Source organism: Alligator mississippiensis, chromosome 2, assembly GCF_030867095.1.
Source record: "Alligator mississippiensis isolate rAllMis1 chromosome 2, rAllMis1, whole genome shotgun sequence".
Taxonomy (NCBI): domain Eukaryota; kingdom Metazoa; phylum Chordata; order Crocodylia; family Alligatoridae; genus Alligator; species Alligator mississippiensis.
Window position 1 is genome coordinate 99,993,253 of NC_081825.1, and position 22,301 is coordinate 100,015,553.

The following is a 22,301-nucleotide window of genomic DNA, read 5'->3' on the forward strand; positions in this document are numbered from 1 at the left end:
TAAATCAGAGGTCAACAACCTACAGCCCATGGGCCAGAGTTTACCTGCAAAGAGATTTTATTTGGCCCACCAGTGGGGTTGACAATGTCAGTCCACTGCTAGTGAAAGGTTGATGGCCCTTACCCTAGATCAGCAATGGCCAGCCTGCAGCACAAGTGGCATATGCAGCCTCTCTGTATGGCCCACAACAGATTGGGGTGTGCATAGTGATAGCACAGGAGCATTTAGGGCAGGAAACAGAACAGCATGTCAGGCAAGGAGCACAGAGCAGAGATGTTAGACTAGAATAAAGGCCTTTGACCTAAGTGCAGGCCTCTTGACAGAAGTAGCTTGACTCTCGCCCGGCAATAGGAGTTGTTTACATGAAATGTAGTTTCTGCTAAGTTAGGATGAATTAAGAATACTAAAACATTGGTCAAGAAAAGAAAAACAACAAATACTAAAAATTGGTTAGGAACAGAAAAACCTAATATTGTCTTGGGCAGATAAGGGACCCTCCAAGTCAGGGTGAACCATAAAAAAATAGCTGTTGCTATAGAAATGTGTAACATAAATGAATGACCATAGGAATGTGTATGTATTAAAATAAGAAATAAAGTTATATAAGCAAGATGGGTATACAACTGGGAAGTAGCTTTGATTCAACAGGCAGCTAGCTCTAATCCCTGGACCTCAACCCTCAGATTTTAATCCTCAAACCTTAGTCCTCAAGCCAAAATCTACCTTGCACAAAAATCTAAACATAAAAGCTGAGAACTCCAAATAAAACCTCATGGACTAATCAACTGCTGATGTCATATTTGTTATTTCTTAAAGTGGTAAGAACTTATTTGTTAATTTAATTATATTATAGTAAAAGGTCTTCATAGTACTTTATATTTGTATTAGCTATAAAAATATAATAAAATTACCCTTTATGCTACACCTTATTGACTGCAAAGTTTCCCTGCCTGGTAACAGGCCCATGCATTAAAAAATAAATCTTCATTGTTTAATACACAAACGTAACAGAGAGGAGAGAGCAAACAGCAGATGGGGCAGGGAAAGTAGATTGGAGTGGCACTCAAGAAGTGCTGATTTGTGGTACATCTTGCAAAAAGGTTGGCCCCACTGCCCTAAATCATACATCAAAGGAAAAGAAAAGAATGTTAGGGAAGAAATGAAGGTGAAGGAGGAGGAAATGGGGGATTTGCTACTATGCTGGCTGGCTAGAAATCTAAGTGAACTTGTCTTATCACATTGTCATGTTTGGTGATATTTTTATTGACTACACCTTTAATTGTTGTTGGAGTGACTAGATTTTTTCCCCCTAATTTTAAAACAAACAAGGACAGATGAAGCATAATTAAGAAAATAATAATAGAGATTTCCTTCAGCTGGCTGATTCTCTGCTTCATTCATTTGAACACAAGATTTCCTAATACCAGACAGAAGTGTCTCTGATTCCCTTTTGTCCCTTCAGCCAGAATGCCTCTGGTATTGTCTCAGGGGTGTAGGTTGTAGCTGTGTTGGTCTAAGGACTAAGGACATAGGCAGACAAGGTTCCTTGGGTGAATCTGATATCTTTTATTAGACCAACCCAAATGGTTGGAGAATAGTTATTAAGCAAGCTTTTGGGTTAAAAAACCCTTCATCAGGCTAAGGAAGTTTCAACAGTTAGTGTGTGCTCTTCCTGGATGGAATGAAAAGTAAAGAAGCTTGCTTAATAACTATTCTTCAACCATTTGGGTTGGTCTAATAGAAGATATCAGATTCACCCAAGGAACCTTGTCTGGTATTGTCTAGGTATTCAGGCTGTAGCCATATTGGTCTAGAGGAAAAGGCAATTGGGACTCATAGTAAAGATGATATCATTTTTTTGGACCAACAAGATTTTTGCATAAAAACATCTTTAATTGCAAACTTTCAGGCACAAACACCCTTCATCAGGCATTGGAGAAAAGATTGTAAAAGTACTCCTGGGTAGAAATGAAAGTTCATATTTCATAGGATTTCACAGAGGAGTCAATAGATGGGAAAACTCCTCTGGGCAGTCAGTTCATAGCTGGTATGGAGCCTCTCACCTCCTGTGAGGATCTGTGATGATGCAAATTACCTTGAATTTGCCTTTGTTTCAAGGTTATTTGCATCATCACAGATCCTCAAAGGAGGTAAGAGGCTCCTTTCCAAATAATACCAATACATTTAAAACTACGGGTGTGTACAGTTGTTTTTATAGTTCAGTTTAGACTTCCAAATAAATGTTTGGAAATAGTCAAACACTACTAGATCAGTTTTCACAGCTTTACAGAATTGTGTCCGTTATAACTCCCGGCAGGGATTTTTTTTCATTTTGAAAGAAACAAACGTAAGGTCTATTCTTATACTAGACTTTTGACATTAGGCAGTACATAGATATATAATTTGGCAGCCCATATTCGTTGATGCCTAAATTATGATTCACTAGGTGTATTTTTCTTCCATCTTGTGGCTTTCCCAAGGCATTCAGTTGCGTCTCATGTTGCTGTGATTACTTTGGTTTTCCCAAGGTCTTTAATGCTTTGCCAAGATAATTTTCCTTGGTCCACCTTTTTCTACATAATAGTGAATGATGCTATAATGTTACATTGCCAACAAGTTTATATTCTGCTGCCTCGTGTTTTCTGTGGCTTTATCCCTTTAAGTCTCTCTGAATTATGGTCTCTGGTATGAATAGATCTAAAAGGATGCAACTTCAAGAATGCCAGGAATGCATAATATGTCCAGGATAGGTCTATCTTACACAAGAGCAGTGATGTTTTGCTCATGTAGATATGTTTGAGCTAAGTTCAAACTTGTTAGCACAGGTCCTGGTACAACCAAACTATGGTACCACAGAACTCAGTGCAGGTCATAAAAGTACCCAAATAACCTAGTTTAAAGTTAGTTTGGGTATGTGTATGCTATGTTGCAGCCATAATAATAGCTGCAGTGTGGATGAAGATAGCCAAAGGAGAAGAATATTCTCATATTGCATTTTGCTTATACTAAGTGCTCAGGGAAGCCTCTTCAACAGCTGAGTCAGAACAAGATACACACTTGACTCATTTTCATATCTGTGCAAAATGGGTAAATTACATCTCTAAATGTAATCTGTTATTTAACTGCTGTGTGGGATGTAGCTGCCTATTTCTTGACCGAAGTCTGTACTATCACATATAATGTGATGCACTCATGTGCCATGTAAGAATTTTAATCAATATTGCAATAAATTAAGCCAACAAATAAGTTCCCTCTGAAATAACTCAAAAAGACAATCCACTGCAGGTGCACATCACCATGTTATATGTGAGAACATGAATATAGTCTTGCTCTGGAAATACAACTGGGACTTCATAATACAGGGAGCGTTAAGTAATGCCATAACTCCCGCAAGCCAGGATGGCAGCAATGTGGGGAGGGGGATGGGAAATATATGGTATTCAATGACAGCCTTGTCACAAGTATGTTGGCAGCAGTGCAACACCAGGGGAAGCAGCAATGGTGGCTGGGTCATAATTGTCAGCCCACTTTCAGATCCAGGTGCATTACTGCAGCCTACTGCTCTTAAAGGTAGCCCTACCGTAGTAAGATCCAGATCCAAACTCTAAGGGGTGTTCGCATGTGAAGATTTGGCTAAAGATGAATAAACAGATTCTCACCATCTCTTCAGAATAACAAAGCTTTACAAAATATTTCTTTTCCAATGTACTTTTGAAAGAAGTATCAGGTGTTAAATTGAAGCTTCAAAGGATTGCTGAAGGTACAAGCTCTTCATCTGATTGAGGCTTTCCCAGCTCCTGTCCTGAATAGACACTTGAGATGGACCATTTCTAAATGGCAAACCTTGGTCATTCTCCCTTTTCTTCATCCTTTGTTTTAAAAAATGTCCACTGGAGAAGTAAATTTCTGGAACTAAGAGGCTGTGCCAAAATAGACGCACTCTGGGGGAGGGCTGTTGCATGTGGGACTGTTGCCTCTCTTTGTTGCAGAAGTTGGACTGCATGTAATGAATAAGGCACAAGATTGCAGAATGATAGAGGATGGGGGATGGTCTCATGGGTAAGGTTATATCTAATGTCACACTAAGGAACTGGATCTTATACCTGCCTCTGCCACAGTTACTATGTGATTCTGAGCAAATTCTCATTACTTTTGGCTTCATTCTCTTCTTACCCATATTCTCCATCTTTAAAATGGGGGTGATAATACCACTTCTTAGAGAAGTAGTGAGAAAATAAATTCAATAATATTTGTGAGAGGCAAGGATTTCTCAGGGTGATACCTTGTATTGGACCAACTTTATAGCTGGGATAGAATTAGACAAGTTTTCAAATGTAAGGCTTTCTTCATCAGATCTGAGCAGTAAAAGGCAGCACAGTAAAAGCCAGCTGCCTCATACCAGGCATTGATGAGAGGATTGAAAATAAATAAATAAAAATGTTGAACAGCTGACCATTTGGTGAGACAGGATTCCTGTAAAAAAAACGGTATGTGATCATCCAGTTAAAGAGTTTATCACAAAGCACAGGCACAAAGGGCTGAAGTGATAGGTGACCTTAAATCTGGCACTTCCTTGCTTTTAAGTAAGTTATTTTACCTTTTGTTCATTTAACCTTGTAACCTTAACATTCTTCAAACATAGCTTTTCCTATAGTATGTCATGTATTTGCCATGATATATATGCCTGCAAAGCTATAATTTGATTACAGTTTGAATTATTAGAACTTAGTATTACAGTCCATTACTCTAACATTAAATTATTTAGTCTCACAGGTGGAGATGTGTGTCTGGAGGCTATTAAAAACTGATTTCTCTTTATGCATGGTAAGTATGGAAAGACTTCTGCTAAATATCTGTCCTGTTCCATGTTGAAAACTTCCAGTGTTCGATAGCTTCCAGCATTTCCAATGGTTCTGCCTGTGGTGAAGATTGTGCATATGTGCTGCAGCATTAAAAATCTGTGAGCTCTGGTTCAAGAACTTCTTCAGGACTTTACTGGTTTTAATCCACCTGCAAGGCATACCTGTGATTCTTTATTTATCTTGGAACATCTCCCAGGTTCATTATTTCAGCAGCATATCTCTATACTAGTGAAATAATCACAGTATGCTCTTATGGAAACCAGATATAGATAGAGAAGATGTGTTGCCCAAGGGAAAAAAAACATCCATTATAATGATGAGCATTATAGGAGCTATAGGGACTGGCAATTTTTGTATAGTAAAAGACTGTACCATACAATGACATGCCTAAAACCAGAGTTGACATCTGTGCAGATCTGTACAGGAGTCAGTACAATTCCGCATGGAGGCAAAGATGCTATGTGCATCTCATTGCAGAATCAGGACCTTGGTCTATTAAACATGCACATATAGAGTCTTGCTTTCACAGCTTGTAGGTGTTAGGATCAGAAAATAGTCGGATTCTGTGGTAGGATTCATTGTTTTCAAGCTGACCTTTGGATTCGGAAAAGTGTTACTAATGGTTCATAAAGTTTTGTGCCTAAAACTTTGAGCTGCCATTTCAAATGAGTTGGGGGAAAAAAAGGATCCTTTTCAAATGCTGCATTTCTGCATTGTTTATATGTTCTCAGGAGACCGTTCTTATTTCTCAGTAGAATGTGTCATTTCTAAAATGTGAAGCTTGCACTTACTAGACATAACAAAGCATGTGATTTGCTGTACGTGACAACATAGGAATGTAACACTGATGACACAGAACCCATTCCTATTTCCATTGTATTCAATAACAACATTCCCATTGACTTGACTAAGACCTGGATTGGGCTCCTGTAATGAACTTGAAGACCCAGTTATCTTCAGTGGTAGCATTTCTGAAATTAAAGGTTGTACCTGCAGGTAAATTCAGTAATACCTGTTAAATGTCATTGTGGAGGAAAGTCATGGTGCTATATGAAGAATATAATTTGCTGAGGGCCGGATTCATTTTCCCTTACTCCCACAGAGCCATTTCCTTTTGTCTTATCAAATCAATGAGTTCAATCTTCTCCCTTTTACCAGAGGAAGCTGCTGTAAGCAAAAGAAGAATCAGGTCTCTTGGTATTTTCCTCCATTATTGCTTGGTAGCAGTTTGCTCCTCTAACCTATCTTTTCCTTCTTTCCTATGGCTTGTCAATTGTTTCATTAACAGCAGAATTTTGAGTTCCTCCATACAGTAGGGTTGGCCTGAGAAAAGATTGATAAAAGTGGGGTAGGGACCTCAGAATCTGGCCTGTCAAGGATCTTATTTAGAGGTCATGTGCCTTCTCTCATGGTGGAGAGAGGCTGAGGTAGGGGAAATCTGAGAATATGTCCGCGGAGATCTGTTCCCAGTCATTCCACTAAGGAGGCATAGGGCTGCATCTCTCTATTCACCTCCTCAGCAATAGGTTTCAGGCCCAGCCTCCCTGTGAGATATGCAGAAACCACCCTGTAGAGTCTCTAGCTCCTTGGCTGTACGACTTCACTGGAAATGTACTTCCACAGCTTCCAAAGCTGATGGCTTTCTCAGGTGCCCCACATCCTGGTCATGTTATTTTCTGCCCTTGTTGCCTGCAGGGTATGGTAGGTCCCTTCTAAATGTTTATTCCAGAAACATAATCATGCTGCAAACACAGCTTGAGCAAACTCTGTTGATAGTTTGCTTGAGTGAGGAAAGAGTAAAACATGAGTTAGGTCCTGAGGATTTGCCTTGAGATAATGATATATTATTGGGATTACTTTAAGAAACTAATGAAATTCTTTGACAATAAAATGTAATTAAATTATTTTTTAAAAGCCAGTCTTTATTTTATATGGCGCTATTCAAATCACCTCATTGAAATTCTAGTTGCAGGAAACATTACAGTTAATAGGCAACGGTACATGATAAATATTTTGTGCAAAATGAGAGCTCCTTGTGTTCCATATAAGGTATTATTTCTGTAATTTTCTTCAGCAATATGTTCCAGTTTTCCTTATATACACACACTACTGGGTATACAGCCTACAGCATGGTAGTAAATTCTTCTTAAGAAGAGGCAGTACTTTTAACTGCTCTCTGGCCCTCTTTTTGTGAAATGAGATGCAGTGACTTCTGCATCAATTCTTTTGTTTTTAATGTGGCTTTTTCAGCGAGCTGCACATCTGACAGTGAATGGATTATAGTGATCTAAAATTGTAAAACATGCACTGTAAATGATATCATTTTAAGATACTGCCCCTACTATTAAGACAAAAGCCTTTTTTTTAACTCAGATGAATCACTCATGAAAGGTTCGTGAAAATATTGTGGGTATTTCTTTTCAGTTACACATCCACAGTTCATCCCCTCCCCCACTCCTCAACTCTTCTTGGAGTTCATGTGAAATTCCTCTGGGGGTGGTTATTTTTCTATATTTTTCTACCTTTAAATAGTGTAAATCAAACAGTCAACACATCCCAAACCTATCAGTTCTTTGAATTCTTCTGGAAGACTCCCTGCTGTGCTCTCTGCATTTTTAAGATTTTCACCACATCATATGACAGCACGTTTTCTTCCAAGAGACATGTGTTGTACACAGAGTTGTCAGCTTTTTCCAACCATGTCATTCAAAAGGAACGTGAAAGGTTCCATCTTAACTTCTTTCTGGTAGTATTAAGTGAGGAGGTGTAAATCAAATCCTGCGAACCACACCTCTTTTACTAAAAGAATAAATAAAAATTCTTCTCCCATCAGTGAGTCTTGCCCATATTTGTTTTCATTTCAAGGCTTAAGTCACTAGGCAGTACATTTTCTTTTTTCAGTGTAGCTCTATGCACTCCCTCTAGTGATACAACCATGTATTAACATGTTTCTTGGTGTGGGAGAAATGGAATTTCCCAGATGGCTCACAAAACATTTAATGAAGTGTGTAGCACAAACATTTCATTACAACACATTGTGTACTTTTACGTTTAATAACTACATTTCTCATTGAAGAAGTCTCCATAGCTTTCAAAAATGAATTACACTAGTATTATTTTTTGCAGAATATATTTTTTCCATGACAAGAATAGTACTTTCCTAAACTATGGTATTTATTAGCAACCTGTTGCCCTCTGACACTGGTGTCATTTTCATCAACCTTGATAAAGTGTATGCCATTTAAAAATCTCTTTAAAAATTACTAAAACAGTTTTATTTTACTGAATCTTTTTTCTTAACTGTGTATGAAACATAAGTGTGAAAAAAATTGTAAAACATTAGGATGGTATCACCACTGGAACACAAGCAGAGTAAAGCAGAGCTTCCTTATGATATAATAATTTTAGCCAGATAAAATAATTGAGTTCTGGACTGATGAAGCATGGGTGGGTTTGAAAGGTGGCTGTGGTAGGGCACCTGCTGTGCCTGCCACTTTAACGTTTCAAGTTGGCAGTGGAGCAGCTGGAGGGTGGGTGCTAGCCTCATCAAGGCTAGCACATGACCATGGCAAGACCCTGGGATTGGCTGAAAGGGTGGAACTGCCTCCATTTTAACCCAGCCCCTCAGAGAGAAAAGCAGCAGTCTGATCTGAGCAGGCAAGGACAAGCTGCTCCTGGAACATCTTGGAGGTAAGGGCAGGAGCTATGGGGATGGTTTGGAGGCTCCTGGTCCTGATATGACCTACAACTGCACCCCGCTAGGGAAGGGTGGCCTGGTGGGACTCCCTGTGGCAGGGGAGTCCCCAAGAAATGCCAGGCCAGTTACCTCCCTGGTGAAAAGCAAGGAGGGATGCCTGAAAACCTCAGCCCCCGCCTACAGGCAGGTTACAATACCAGAGGAGAGTGGGCCAGGAAAGCACAGCATCGGGGCTGCCTGAGGGGGCCAAGCATGGCGGCAGCCAACTAAGCCCACAGGGTGGAAGACCCCAGTGGCCCCAGCGAGGGGGCAGAGAGAGTGTGGCCCTAGGAAGGGGGCAGAAGGCCCAGTGAGGGGCTGAGTGATAGTGAAGCAGCCCAGGGAGGGGCTGAGTATGGCCCTAGTGAGGGGTCAAATGTGTAGAGTGGCCCAGTGAAGTGGCCAGTATGTAACTGGCCCAGTTGAGGGCGGTAAAAATGAGTGGCCCTAATGAGGGGCAAAATTACTGAATTATGAATAGGGAAATACTGGATGTGACAATATAGAAAGACCAGATGTTAGAATCACTATCAGCGAGACATGGGCCACATGTAAGGGGAGGCTGGAACGTATATCAAGGCCCTTGGCATCAGGAGGGAGAGCAATGGGCAGCCTCCCGCCTTAGAAACAGCAATCATATTTATTTCCAACAAGGTGTGGCAGCCAAGCGAGGCAGAGGTTTAGTCCTCAACAGGCGGGTGCCTGGAGACCCAACCCTAAAAGGGCAGTCTGTTACAGTGGCATTCTCCAAGACCAGGCCAGAGCATGAAGTTGTAGCATGCATGTGCCCATGTGTATACATGAACAAACAGTCCCCAACCACATGTGGCCTCTTGTCCATCACTTCTGATTGTTTTTTCTTGGACATTGGGGGCACTTGTACATGTGATGCCATTACCATGTACACGTGATGAAAATGTCACTTTGTCTGGCTTAATGGCATCATGTCATAGACATGCAAGGGTTTGGGGGGGTTTAAATCAGTTTACATCATTGCAAACCAAACTATATACCAATGTAGTTTAGTTTGCAATGTTGGATATGCAGCTGTCAGCTCATCCCACAGCCATGGGAGAGGTGGGCAGGCTCCCCAGGAAATAAGGATTGGGCTCTTCTCTGCTTCTGCCTTCAGCAGGCTCCTGCAGCTGGCAGAATGCCTGGAGCCACCTAGGAATGGGCTGGCTTGCCCCTAGGACAGCGTGGGAAGGTAGCAGGAGAGTAGCTGGGTTTGCTGGTGGTGAGAGAAGGCAGCAGGGATGGTGCACGGGGTGCTGGGAGCCCAGGCAGGCTGCTAACTAGCTGGGTGCTGCTCTAGCTTGGAGGCACCCAATCCAATGCTTCCCTGAGCCTACCTGGGCTTCCAGCACCATGTACACCATCCCCACTGCCTTCTCCAGCTGCCAGCAAACCCAGCCACCCTCCTGCCACCTTCTTGCACTGCTCCGGCCCATTCTCAGGGGGCCCCAGCAGCCTGCTGAAGACAGAAGTGGCAAGGGGCCAGATTTTTTTTTTTTTTTGGCAGAGTCTGCCTGCCTCTTTCATGGCCAGGGGGCGAGCTGCTGGTGGGCCAAGCAGCCCGTGAGCTGCAGGAGGCTGAGGTGTTTCCCTCCATGGCAGCAGCGCCTCCCCAGGACCAGCTGGGGAGGCTGCTAGTGGGCCAGGTGCTGCCCCAGGTTGGAGGCAGCACCTAACCCAATCCAACTCTTCCCTGAGCCTGCTTACTGGAAGCCCACCAGGCACTGCTCCCCGGGCAGTCTCAGGGAACAGTTAGATTGGGCCGGGTGATGCCTTCAAACTGGGGTAGCACCCAGCCCGCTAGCAGCCCACCTCAGTGGCCCCAGGGGGCATTGCTGCCATGGAACGAAGGACCAAGGCTCCCTGCACCTCAGCGGCTTCTCGGCCCACCGGGAGCTCACCTCCTCAGCCACAGGCAGTCTCCGGCTCCGATCAAAAAAAAAAAAAAAAAAAAAGGATTAGGCCCCTCACCATAACATGACATAAAAATTGATATGGTGGGTTTCAATTAAAAACCCACTGTTTCACTTTAGGGAACATAGAATAAAACCCTATCTGTATCTGTAAAAATATCCCTTTTCTGGTCTCCCTCCACACCAACCTGAGGGACCACTTTTGAGACCATTTTCTACTGTTTGGTCTTTTTGTCCACAGATGCACACTAAGGTTGGGTGTAAGTAGTATACAGGGGTCTTAAGTAATCTTTATCTCCTGGGTGAATTAAATAGATAGTAGGGAAGTAGGAACAATTTCATTCCCTCAGTATAAATGAGTACAAGTACACTGACTTCCTGAACATGCACTGATCCCATTTTAAATTAACTCCATATTAATTGATTATTAATTATTTTTCAGTAATACTGTTTTATAGCAATGTATGTCATCTAAATGTTTTATAAATGTTGCCCATTTTTAGTGGTCCCACGGTTTTAGCTAAACAGCATGGAGCTAGTAATTGTGAATTATAGAGATGCTCTTATAGATTTTGATGTCACTATCACCTCCCAATAAAATTAGTACTTCAAAGGGCTTTTTAAAAGATAATTTATAAAATAAATGGATTTGTTGTGATGCTCCTGATATTATCGTAAACCTATAAAGAAAGGCCAGCTGCAGCTGGGTGTTCCATGTCTGCTCTTCATCCTTCAACCAACTACTCTAATAGTATTAAAAATGTCAAGGTAGTTTAGGACCACACTTTCAAAGTCCTATGCATTAGGTGTGCTCACAAGAATATTAAGCATCATAACAAGACACTTACTTTTCCACATACATAAAGATGCAGGCACACTGGCTAGCTTGAGGTTGGAAATAAATTGGTTAGTGAAGACAGTGGCTTTACAAAAAAGAAAGTATTAATTTAAACAGAGATCTCCTACAAATGGTAATGGTAAATTTTCTGGGTCTGATTAATATTAAACAGATCTCAAATAGAAAAAAAGCAATTGGTATGAATGCAATCAGTTATTACCTGAATTACCCACTGGCTTTTGATCAACTCACATTTCCTTCCCCCAAGAACAACAGAAGACCCTTAACTCTTCCAATCACAATTGAAAAACACAGTTAAACATGGAGGAGTATAGCTGATGGTATATTGTTGTGCAGATCATAACTGTTACTGTTAAGCAGAACCTGGTTTAGACTCCCCACAGAGACAAAAATGACAGAATGGGCAGGGAACGCTGTATTGTCTTTTCACTGCTACAGGTGGCCCTTCCAAAGCATGGCTGATATATACCACTAGGACATTATGAGGAAGCATATGCTACCATCCTTGCCTATTCAGTACCTCCTTGGTAGTAGACTGTCAGACTTCTCAAAGGCTGTAATTCCTGAAACTATCAAGAGCACTAAATGCACTTAAAAAATTGTCAAGAAATTATCATTTTTTGTATAACTTAACTCAAAGACATCTGATAAGTCATGATGAAAATAATCCCCTGCCTTTTCCTCATAGCCTGAAATCTTAATACTGTATAACATATGGGATAAACTTTTTTCTCCTTAAAAACAGTAGTAGTCCCCCTTCCCCGTTACTTTTTTGTTTGTTTTTTTGTGAAAACAGCTTTGCTGGAGACAACATTTAGGGATAATATTGTACAGGGTATGTGCCACTGTGAACTAGTACTGCATGTACCACTTTTGGCAGATATTTGAAAAGGAAACTGTTACTATATTAAAATAACTTCAGCTGTGTCTTGGCCTTAGTCACTCTGTCACAGCCTTACTCAAATAAAACTCATTTGAAGGTATTTCCATTCATTAAGGCTATATCTTTCTTGTCTTAAGACTGAAAGAATTTTCCACTGACTTCAGTAGACTGAGGATCAGGCTCTTATCCTTTATATTAAGTTGACATTGGTAAAAACAATTATCAGCAGAGCTGCCACTGCTGAGACATTTGAAATGAATTCACTGGGAATGTTCCTGTTGATTTTAGCAAGAGTTTGAGTGGACCCAAACTACAACAGGCAGTATTTTTTAGCTCTTTTACAGGATGATCCTTGACGTAGCATTGACATGACTTGGAGACAGATTGGGCCCTAAATTACTTTATATTCTTGTCTTTGTGTTTTCATCTGAAATCACTTGTATGTTAGCCTTATCACTATTTGAAAGATGTTGTAACGCTTCTGTGTTGGAAGAATGAGGAAATGATGTGCATTTTTATTATAAATCTCAGGTGCATCTTCATTTACTTGTTGGTTATCTTCTTGTGCGATCGCCAATTTATAATGAAAGAGGTTGTCAGAGGAGAAGCAAACAGGGAAAAAAATATCAGAGAGATTTAAGAAAATATGGCTCCAAGCAGACAAGCAGGGTTTACGCTTCTCTGTTCTGAGACTAAACTCTAAGGGAAAACTAATTACTAAAGAATCCTAAGCCTAGAAAAGAAAGGTAACAGGTTTGAATGAATTGTCAATCACAGCACAGAGATGTGTCTCTGACCTGGAGACACGCAGGCTAGGTATAAAAATTCAAAAAGCCCAAGTGGAGTCTATCTAAGTTACATGGTTTTCTGTAAGCAGCATAGTTTAGTCAGTAGCAAACAGAACACATTTGCTCTTTGATTGGGCGGGGAGAGAAGTAAATCTTAGACTGGGTTCTGCCATTTTTAAACCAGTCTGTGTGTGCTGAACTCCTATTCTGTTATGGGTATAGATTGGTTTCTGATCACTTATACTGGTAAAAGTGTAACATCTGTACTTGGCCACAGAAGCTACAGCAACCCCTGGGATGGAGGTAACAGTGCATATAGGCCTTTATTATTTTAGCATGCAGAGCAAAGGGTTATGTGCCTATGGTGTTTCAAAGGAGCTAATTTTGACTGTCTTTGGGTGAGTCTCCATGTTCATAAATGTACCATAGTTACTGCACATTAAATTTAGTACTTGTATAATCAAGTACTAAATTTAAAGTACAGTAACTGGTGTTACTACACTGTAGAAGCAGTGCATCCCTTTTTAGTGACACTACTGTGCAGTAGCCTAATACTACTGCACAGTAGTGTATTAGCACTGTTTGTGCTGTGACATGCTACTGCACAGTTAGTGTCTCATGTAGACATGCCCTTTGATCAGCTGTTGTCACAGGGCCCCGAACAAGTAAGGCTTACCAGTGTCAAATATATTTGGACCTGAAGGATTAGCACAGGTGGTAACAGGGGAGCTGAAGCCCCGTGATCTAGCTGCAGACCCAGATCATTGGTTCCACTAAGGGAACAGAGAAAATTGGGGAACCTGCCTCCAAAAGGATGTGTTCAGGAAGGATTAGATGGACTTAAATACAATTTTCCCTATGACTGTGATAATGGTGTCAGCATAGGACTACTGAGTAATACTAGAACTGAGTAAAAGTGCCAAACAAATGTTGATAGGTGAAACAAGAAGAAAAATGACCTGTGTTCTTTTTGCAGAGACAGAAGGAAGAATCCATTAGCAATTTGTGGAGATGTTCGGAGAAAGTAGAATAGACCCCAGAAAACTTGAAGTCACAATTTCTTGAGCTACCGTATTCTGATGGCTAAATAAGAAATATTATCCTAGAATTAGGTCTTAATAGAAGCCATGACTGGTGATATTGGGGGTTAATAAAGAAAGAGGGCAGTATGAACCAGATAGTCAGTTGTGGGTAGTTTGAGCAGTGTGAGTTAGGAGTAGAAAATAAGAAGGCCAAATACACCCTATGTAGTAGGTGTGCTACACCGTGGTCCCATCCAGGCCAGTTTCCCCAAATCAAGACCCAAAGTAGTAGAATATGCTGCTGGTAACAGAGGCTAGATATTGAGGAGTACAGTGAAGGTAGAGACTAAAGACTGAGATTGGAAGTAGGGTAGGTAAAACTCTCTGATTTGGAAAGGAAGAGATAGAAGTGAGTTGGACCTTGGGTATCAGATGAACCAGGGTCCCAACAACAAATTAAAACTAGCTAAGCAGTGGTAGAACACAAAATGCCAGTTTCGAAGTTCCCTCACATTTAAGGAGGGGATACCTATTTCACCATCTTTGAGAAGTCTTGTAACCTGAACCAGGCTTCCTTTAGAGTCTATTTTATCACCATTTTAATATGGCCAAAAGCCTTTGGCTTATATATTCAGACTGCAGGAAGTCTAGTACATTTAAGACAATTATTCTCCTTATATTAGAATATACCCCAAAGGTCTATAGAAAAAAGATTTCATGGGGTGCAAAAGCACAAAAATTGTAACTTAAGGGGAGTTGGCAAACCAAATGGAGGTCAGCTTGGCAGATGGAGCAGAGGCTGGGGTCATGAAACTAGATATTTAGGTTGTTAGGTTGAAACGTTCCTATGAGATGTGTTGCCAGAATGGGGAGTTCTGGCTCAACAGCTAGTGTTTATGTGGAATCACGTATTGGCAATCCCCATTTGGGATACAAAGGTAACCCTCCTTTTAGTATAGTAGGAGTCTGATAATTCTATGCTTAAGGGATTCTGCTAATTACTAATAGGGGATAGGAAGGAATTTCTTTCCCCTCATGAATGAAGCTGTCTTCTGTTTTGGGGTTTGTTTGTTTGTTTGTTTGTTTTTTTGGGGAAGGGGTTGTTTGGGGTTTTTTTGGGTGGGGGGTTGGGGGGGAGGGGTGTTCCTGCCTTCTTCTGAAACATTGGTACATTGGCCACAGGTTAAGCTGAAGGCTTTTCACTGGGGCTAACCCTTGCTTCTGCTGGTACTTAGAAAACTTAGAGTTCCTGGCCAGAGGTTCTTGCTCTTATGCTCAGGGTCATGCTGGGCATGTCTACATGTGCATTAATGTTCTTTTAGTTAATGTGCATTAAATCTAGTACCTCCATTGTGAGGTACTAAGAAAATGCGCATTAGACTGTCTTAATGTTCATTGACTAAAGAGTAGTTTTTAAGTGACACAATGCACCTTAGTTAGTGTGCATTAAAATAGGCTAAGTAGCACTTTTTTTAGTGATGTTTTAATGCACATTAAAACAGGTTAAGGCACATTAAAGTGCACATGTAGATATGCCCACTGATCACCAGATTTGTGATCAGAAGAAATATTTTTCCCTAGCTCATTTTTAGCATGGACTATGGGTTGGGGGGGGGGGAGGGGGGTTGGTTTGGTTTGGGGTTTTTTTGCTTTTCTCTGGAATGTGAAACAGTCCTTCTCCTAGGATTTTGTAATCATATATAAACCACATAGTTCCTTGTGACTGCAGTTGTAGCACATTAGCAGTACCCTTGCCTCCCCTGTTTTTTATTATGGTGTGCTATACAGCAGTGATTTTCAACTTTTTTAGACTCCAGGCACCCATTCAATGCCATCTGTGAATTGAGTCAGACCCCAAAACCAGAGGGATCATGCAATGAGGGGTGGGGGCCAGGCAGGGAGACACTGTGCCTGCCCTTATGTGCTTTTCTTCTAACACCTGGAACTTTAGCCTATACTTATCTGCTTATCTTCTCACTTTTCCTGCAGCACCCTTCAACAGAGCTTATGGCACCCAGGGGACACTGACACCCTGAGAATTACTATTGAGAATTACTATTGTAGAGTGTTCTTAGTATTTGAGGTATTGTTCCTTGTAGTTGTGTGTGAGAGTTTAAAGTGGTGATCTGAGAGATTCTTTGGCTAAATGATTGTCTGTGAATGTGGGGGACTGGACTTGATGACCCAGGAGGCCTCTGCTATGTTTCTGTGATCTAAGAATGTGGGCAAAAATGTGAACTCCAGTAGACAGACTGGCAGATGAGTACATTGGTAGCTAGACTGGTTCTTAACTAGCTGGAAGGGATATGAGGGTCTCCAGAGATGGGAACCCAAAGATGGTAGAGGGGTGGGAGGAAGTTGAATACAGCTCTAAGCTGATCCCTGAGTAAATATCTCTAGGATCTGAGATGCTGTATCATTCAGAGGCTAAGTTACAGACCAGCAAGTGCGTAGTGACAATCCATTGGAGAAAGAGCATTGTATCATAGTAGTAGATTAACTTTCTGTTAGTTTGGCCTGAAACTGGGATGCTGCTCCACTGCTACAGTAGGCTGTGCTTGAGCACAGATGAGGTACAGCTTAAAGTGGCTATGAGTCAACCTTCAGGAGAGAGAGCAAACTGAGGCTTCTAAAGTATCCCACCAGATGCATGATGCCTCTGATATCTGAGGAAAACCACAGATAAGCATAAAGCAGCTGGCTGGTAGAGTGCAGAGAAAGTAGCAGTCAAAAGGGAAAAGGAAAATTTTGTTCATGGTCCCTGAGTTCATAAGTCAGTAAAAATGAAAATGAGCCATGATAAGGCTTTGGTAGGAAATTCTGTTTGCCTTTTTTTTTTTTTAACAAGTGGGAGAGCAGCTTATGAGTTCAATTTTCACACATTCAGATAATAAGAAGTGATAATATATGCCTTAAAAGAAAGGAGCTACAACTTCCTTAGGTCATTTTAGAAGTAACCCTACTTCATTCTTTTCTTTATGGTAGGAGAGATGTGAAGGCCATCAACTGGGGAATGCTCTGACCTGGTATCCCAAGCAAGTTCCCAGCAGGCTATCAAGGCTGGCAACTCCAATGTGAAAGATAGGACTTCTACCAAGAGATGAGTAAAGGTCAGGAAACCTATTGCAAAGAGGTAAATTCAAGCAGGAACAAAAGAGGCCTAGCCTCAGTTTGCCCAATAAACTGAGCAATATGAGCACACATTGGACACCTATATCCAAGGAACATTTTCCTTTTTTTTTTTTTTTTTAAACAGATGACAGTTGTAGGCAATATCTTTGTCCCTGTCTCTTTCAGTTCCCTTATTAAACCTGATTGCTCCTTTATTTGTGTGCTTGTACTTGAACAGGGCAGCAGTAGTTACTCTTCCTTACACTCTTTTTTTATTGCCCAGGTGCAAGTCAGTTGCATCCAGAGTGGTTTGGTGGAAAGGTTTCTGGTGACCATTATGTTAATAATATTTATTATTATTTAGATAGTATTTTTATTCAAGAATTGAATCTAGAAAAGAGTTAGTGGAAGCTTGAATTGTTTGTAATGGGAAGCCAAAGCTGCCATGAACTTTAAAGCAAGATAACTGTGACAAGTGCACAGTTCCATTATAGCTTAAACATAAAAAAAAAAAAAAGCCCACAGAAGAAGAGAGCAACAGAGGGGATGATCTTAAGAGTTACATCAGTCAAACAGTGCTCCAAAGCAAGGGAGAGCTCAAATGCAATTTTAGCACCTCTGGCTTTCAGAACTCAGTTGGATGTAATGTCTACATCAAGGAACTGACAGAATGAAGCTAACTGGTGTGAAAAAAACCCCACTCCTTCTGAAGAAGCTTCTAAATACCAGTTGTCTAAATCTATTGATAAGCATGGATGCATTATTAATGAAGCCTGCAGCCTGCCTGGTGCTGCTCAGATGGTTCAAGCATTTAGTAGGAAATATTTCTGTGAAGTGCTGCACAGAATAATGACAGTGTCTGTCTTAAATCGAACAAATGACTGTAGCAAGCTCTGGGGAGGCTCAGAGCAAGCAGATGCTTTCCAAGTGAAAGGCAATGTGGTACCACCTGCTGTAGCAGGCAGACAGTAACAGTCCACTGAATATTGGCTAGTTAATAATTCAAGACAACAGGAACCCCTCGCTCTTCGAGCGTGGCACTGCCCCTTCATCATGAGCTTTTCATCACCCTAATGAGGTAGTTGAAAAATTAGATGCTAAAATGTCTTCCAGTTATTCCCTAAAGACAAGGATTCAAGCTGCCATAATATTGAATAAGAAGTTGTCTGTAGTATGCAAAATGAAGAGGGTTTAAAAAAATTGGTAGGATAAATGCTTTGGTTAGACATTGCCATGTGTTACACAGTGTATATTGTGTCATTAGAAGATGAGCTGAGCTGTACATCTTTTAAAAATAAGGCCTCTCTTGTAAGAAAATCCTTGTGTTAAAAAAAATGAAAACCCAATTTATTACAGGTTTGTTGGCAATCCTGCTAGCAACAAGTAGAAGAGTTTAGGGAATTGGCAAATGCTTTGAAAAGCTTATGTGCAACAAATGCTTCCTGAAGTAGGGTCCTATTTTCTTGTCCATTAATTGTTTGACACCCTCTCTATCCCCTGCCTGAAAATATATCCTCTTTCAAAAGTTAGCTATAGTTTTCAAGCAAACTTTACTGGCTTTTATGGATCACCATAAACGAATGGTACTCCTTGCACAAACAGTGATGCTGGATGATGAACCATGGGCATTAATAGATATCATGGGCTCATCCACATGAGCACACACATGCATCTTGCAGCATCTCAAAGCCCTTTGAGAATGGGGCCAGGTGGGGCAACAATCCAGGAGGCTGGAGGAGCAAGTGGGGTGGGGCATGTGGTCCTGGCAGGAGGGGGGTGGTCCCTGTGGGGGGCAATCCATGAGCTGTGCAGGGGGCTGCACTCTGCAGGGGGCAGGGGACCCACCCTTCCTGAGTAGCCCCCCCCAGTCCCTCCACAAGCCACCCACACCTACGCACACACCCCACGGCCCCCCACATACATACACCCTGCATGGCCAACTGCCAGACAGGATGAGACCTGCTGGCAGGAGCTGTGGCTGCAGGGGCAGCTGTCCCCACATCCTGGTTAGTGAAGGGGTCACAGGGAGCTCTAACTGCTCTATGGTAAGAAAAGCAAAGGCAAACAGCAAAACATATAGGTATTTAGAATTCATTTTATTATGACAATAGAGACACTGATAGGCTTCCAAATTGCTTTAATACTGGAGATATAACAATAAAACATTGTCAAACTGATTGTTGTCTCTCTCTCTCTCTCTATATATATATATAACAATCTTTTGTTTTAATTGTGGAGGAACATTGATTTTGGGGTATTTTACAGAGTGACTTTGGGATTTTTTTTATCAGGGGTTTTTCAGTTTTCAAATAGAGAACACCAGAATTCCTGCTAGGGAGGCAAGTGGCAGGACCCTGCCTGCTCAGAGCTGGCACCTTGGACCCAGTTGGAGGTGGCTGACCTCCTGGGCAGCTGGGGCCAGGAGGACATGCTTTGACAGTTCAAAGCAGGCCACCACACTGGGAACATCTTGCAGGTGATAACTGCCCAGACGGCTGGGCAGGGGGCACACGTGGCTGTAGTGCCGCACAAAGGCCAACTCTGCAGCTGGTCCAGAGGGGCAGATGCCTCTACTGGCTGTGCAGTCCCCATCCAGGTCTGGCGGGTGAGCAGCGGGTCACAGCCAGGCAGCAGCCCCTATTGCCAGACTGCTGCAGTGGGTAAAAGGTGCTGAAGAAGCCCTGGGCTGCTTCAGGAGTCCAGCTGGCACAAGGGGTAGTGTCCCCAGGTACCAATTGGCTGGGCCCCAGAAGCTCCTGAGAATGAGTAGCCCTGAGCTACTTGACAGGGCAGCTTTTTGTGCTGATGGGGCCAGGACAGGGAAGCTTTTTATACTGCTGGGGGCAGCACAGATTCAGGAGGAGCCAGGTAGGGTTATTTTGCCCCAAGTGGCCCAATTTGCCCCACACCAAAGTGCAGGTCCAGGCACGTGAGCTGAGGCAAAAAGTCCTGGCTCAAATTTGCACTGCTTCTATTTGAGCTGCTGCAAGTGCAAGTGCTTGCATGTGTGGATGCGTCCCATGGGGATTGTTGGTATTGCTTGTCTTTAAAAATGCAAACTCAGGAAAGGTTCCCTTTCATTCATTTACTCCTAATTTATGGTAATTTTCTTTCACCACTGATCATTGCTAATTTGGTTTTGAATTATTGGGTGATAGTTTGAGAAGCATCCTATTTATATTTGGTTCTTTACAAATGAGCTGAGAATACTCATAATTAAGAATGTTAGAACCTCTCTTCTTTGCAAGCATCATAGGGCCAGAGTTTACTACCCTAATTTACACTGATGCTTTACTCAGTCAGAAATCCTATTGTTTCCAAGTAGAATTTAGTATAGTGTTCATGGAATAAGGAACTATCCTGTGTGAATGAGAGGGTCAGAATCTACCCTTGAGTGTAAATTTGTGGTAAATAGTAATGAAAAAAATACTGGTACAAAGAATGTGCCACTTCCATTACTGTTTTATGATAATGGTAGTCATAAAAAGAGTCATTTGTTCTAAAACTGAACTGGGAACATTATCAAAATATGTAAAATAAAATAGAATTATGCCTAAATACAGTCCCTCTCTTTTCTTCAGTATGTGTATGTGGGGGGTGTCTTGTCAATCTCCCTGCTTCACTATACAGCTGTTACCTAGATCTGTTCTAGTCACTTCCTACTTGGCTCCCTGATACTAATTTTAAAAAACAGCAACAAATCCATATATGTCTCTTCCTATTCTATCCCTTCCCCTATCCCCAATGGTTTTATATGGACAAGCCATATTTAACGAGAACACAGGTTGAACAACAAATGACCTCTTCAAGTGGGTCACTGGCTTCATTGTTCATCCAGATCTTGTTACCTTGTACTCTTGAGGAAGGTTCTGTATAGATGGTTCCCTTTGATATTCAAATCCCAACATTTTAGACTCCTATTCAGTAGGTTTAGGAATCTCCCTGGGTTTGTTCTTCATTACTAGTGTGGATACCATTTCTCCTATGTGTTACTGGACTTGGAACCAGCTACATGCTTCTTCTGTATAGAATGTTTTCATCAGTTTTCTCAGGATTTAGCTACATCTAGTGAAAATAGCTAGCATGTTTACACATCCTGTTTGTCCATACCCGGCTTAAGATAGTGTAAGCTTTTGGGCTTCATTCCAAGAGTCTAAGAAAAGCATGAGAAGTCATAGACTTGGCACCTCTCAGCCTCCCATCTTTAAGCAGAATGGTGTTATGACCTGTTGATGCATCAGGAGCTGATCTGGGCTTGTTGGAATGACAGGACCTAGAGCTCAACAAACCTAATAAGGAGCTTAGAATTCTCTTTGCTCTCAGTATTGCATTCCCTGTCAGCCCATTCCCTTATGGGTAATAAAGACTTCTGATATTACCCTTACTGTCAGCAAGCTTAATACATATAGTATTAACAGCAGGCCTAGGCCAGATCCCAGCAAGCAATCCCTTGATGGGCAAGCCCTTGCAGACAGACTTCTATACCCATGAGAGTGGTCATCCCAGGCAATTGGCTAAAGTCCAAATATTTAGAGCAGGTTCTTCAGTCACTAAGGGCAAGTCTGCATGGCTCCTTGTCAGTGAATAGACTTTCTGCTGCGAAATAAGCCCTGCTCATTTGTGCCTACTTCACTCACCTGGGATCACAAACTTGCAGGATGGATGGTAGGTCTGTGCAAAGCTTTGGTCCCTGATTGTATTCAGCAGAGATTCAGCCCGATTCGGTGGCTGAATCTCTGAATCCGAATCGAAGCAGTGAACCCTTTAATCTCTCCAAATCAAATCAGAACCCTTCAAATTGATTCAGAGATTTGGACATAGACACAGCTTTAAATGTTTTTTCTACATACCTCTAGGTAGCAGGCAGCTCATCAACACTGCAATGCTGGGGCATGTGGAGCATTCCACAGAAGCACAGGGGACTCCCCAGCGCACTTGGCAGCAGACCCGGAAGTGAACCAGAAGTGCTTCCAGTCCACTGCGAAGCACTTAGGCCCCCCCCACCCCACCCCACCAGGCCCCCCCTGCCCCTCCCCTGGCTCAGTGAATGGTGCCTCCTGGGTCTGGAGGAGGCACCTAGGGCTCCTCTGTGACCAATACCTGAGTGAGGGG

General features: G+C 41.8%; 1 protein-coding gene across 5 annotated transcripts in view; it reads left to right on the forward strand.

The window, feature by feature from the left end:
• TTC29 (tetratricopeptide repeat domain 29) overlaps window positions 1–22,301 on the forward strand; it is a 364,566-nt gene that overhangs the window by 37,571 nt on the left and 304,694 nt on the right. For 2 of the 5 annotated variants that reach the window (XM_059721999.1, XM_059722000.1), the window contains exon 2: window positions 17,064–17,211. The exons of the other annotated variants lie outside the window; for them this stretch is intronic. In XM_059721999.1, coding sequence (XP_059577982.1) covers window positions 17,179–17,211 — 33 coding nt within the window. In that variant the 5' untranslated portion in view covers window positions 17,064–17,178. The remainder of the gene's footprint in view (window positions 1–17,063; window positions 17,212–22,301) is intronic. 5 annotated transcript variants of the gene reach the window in all.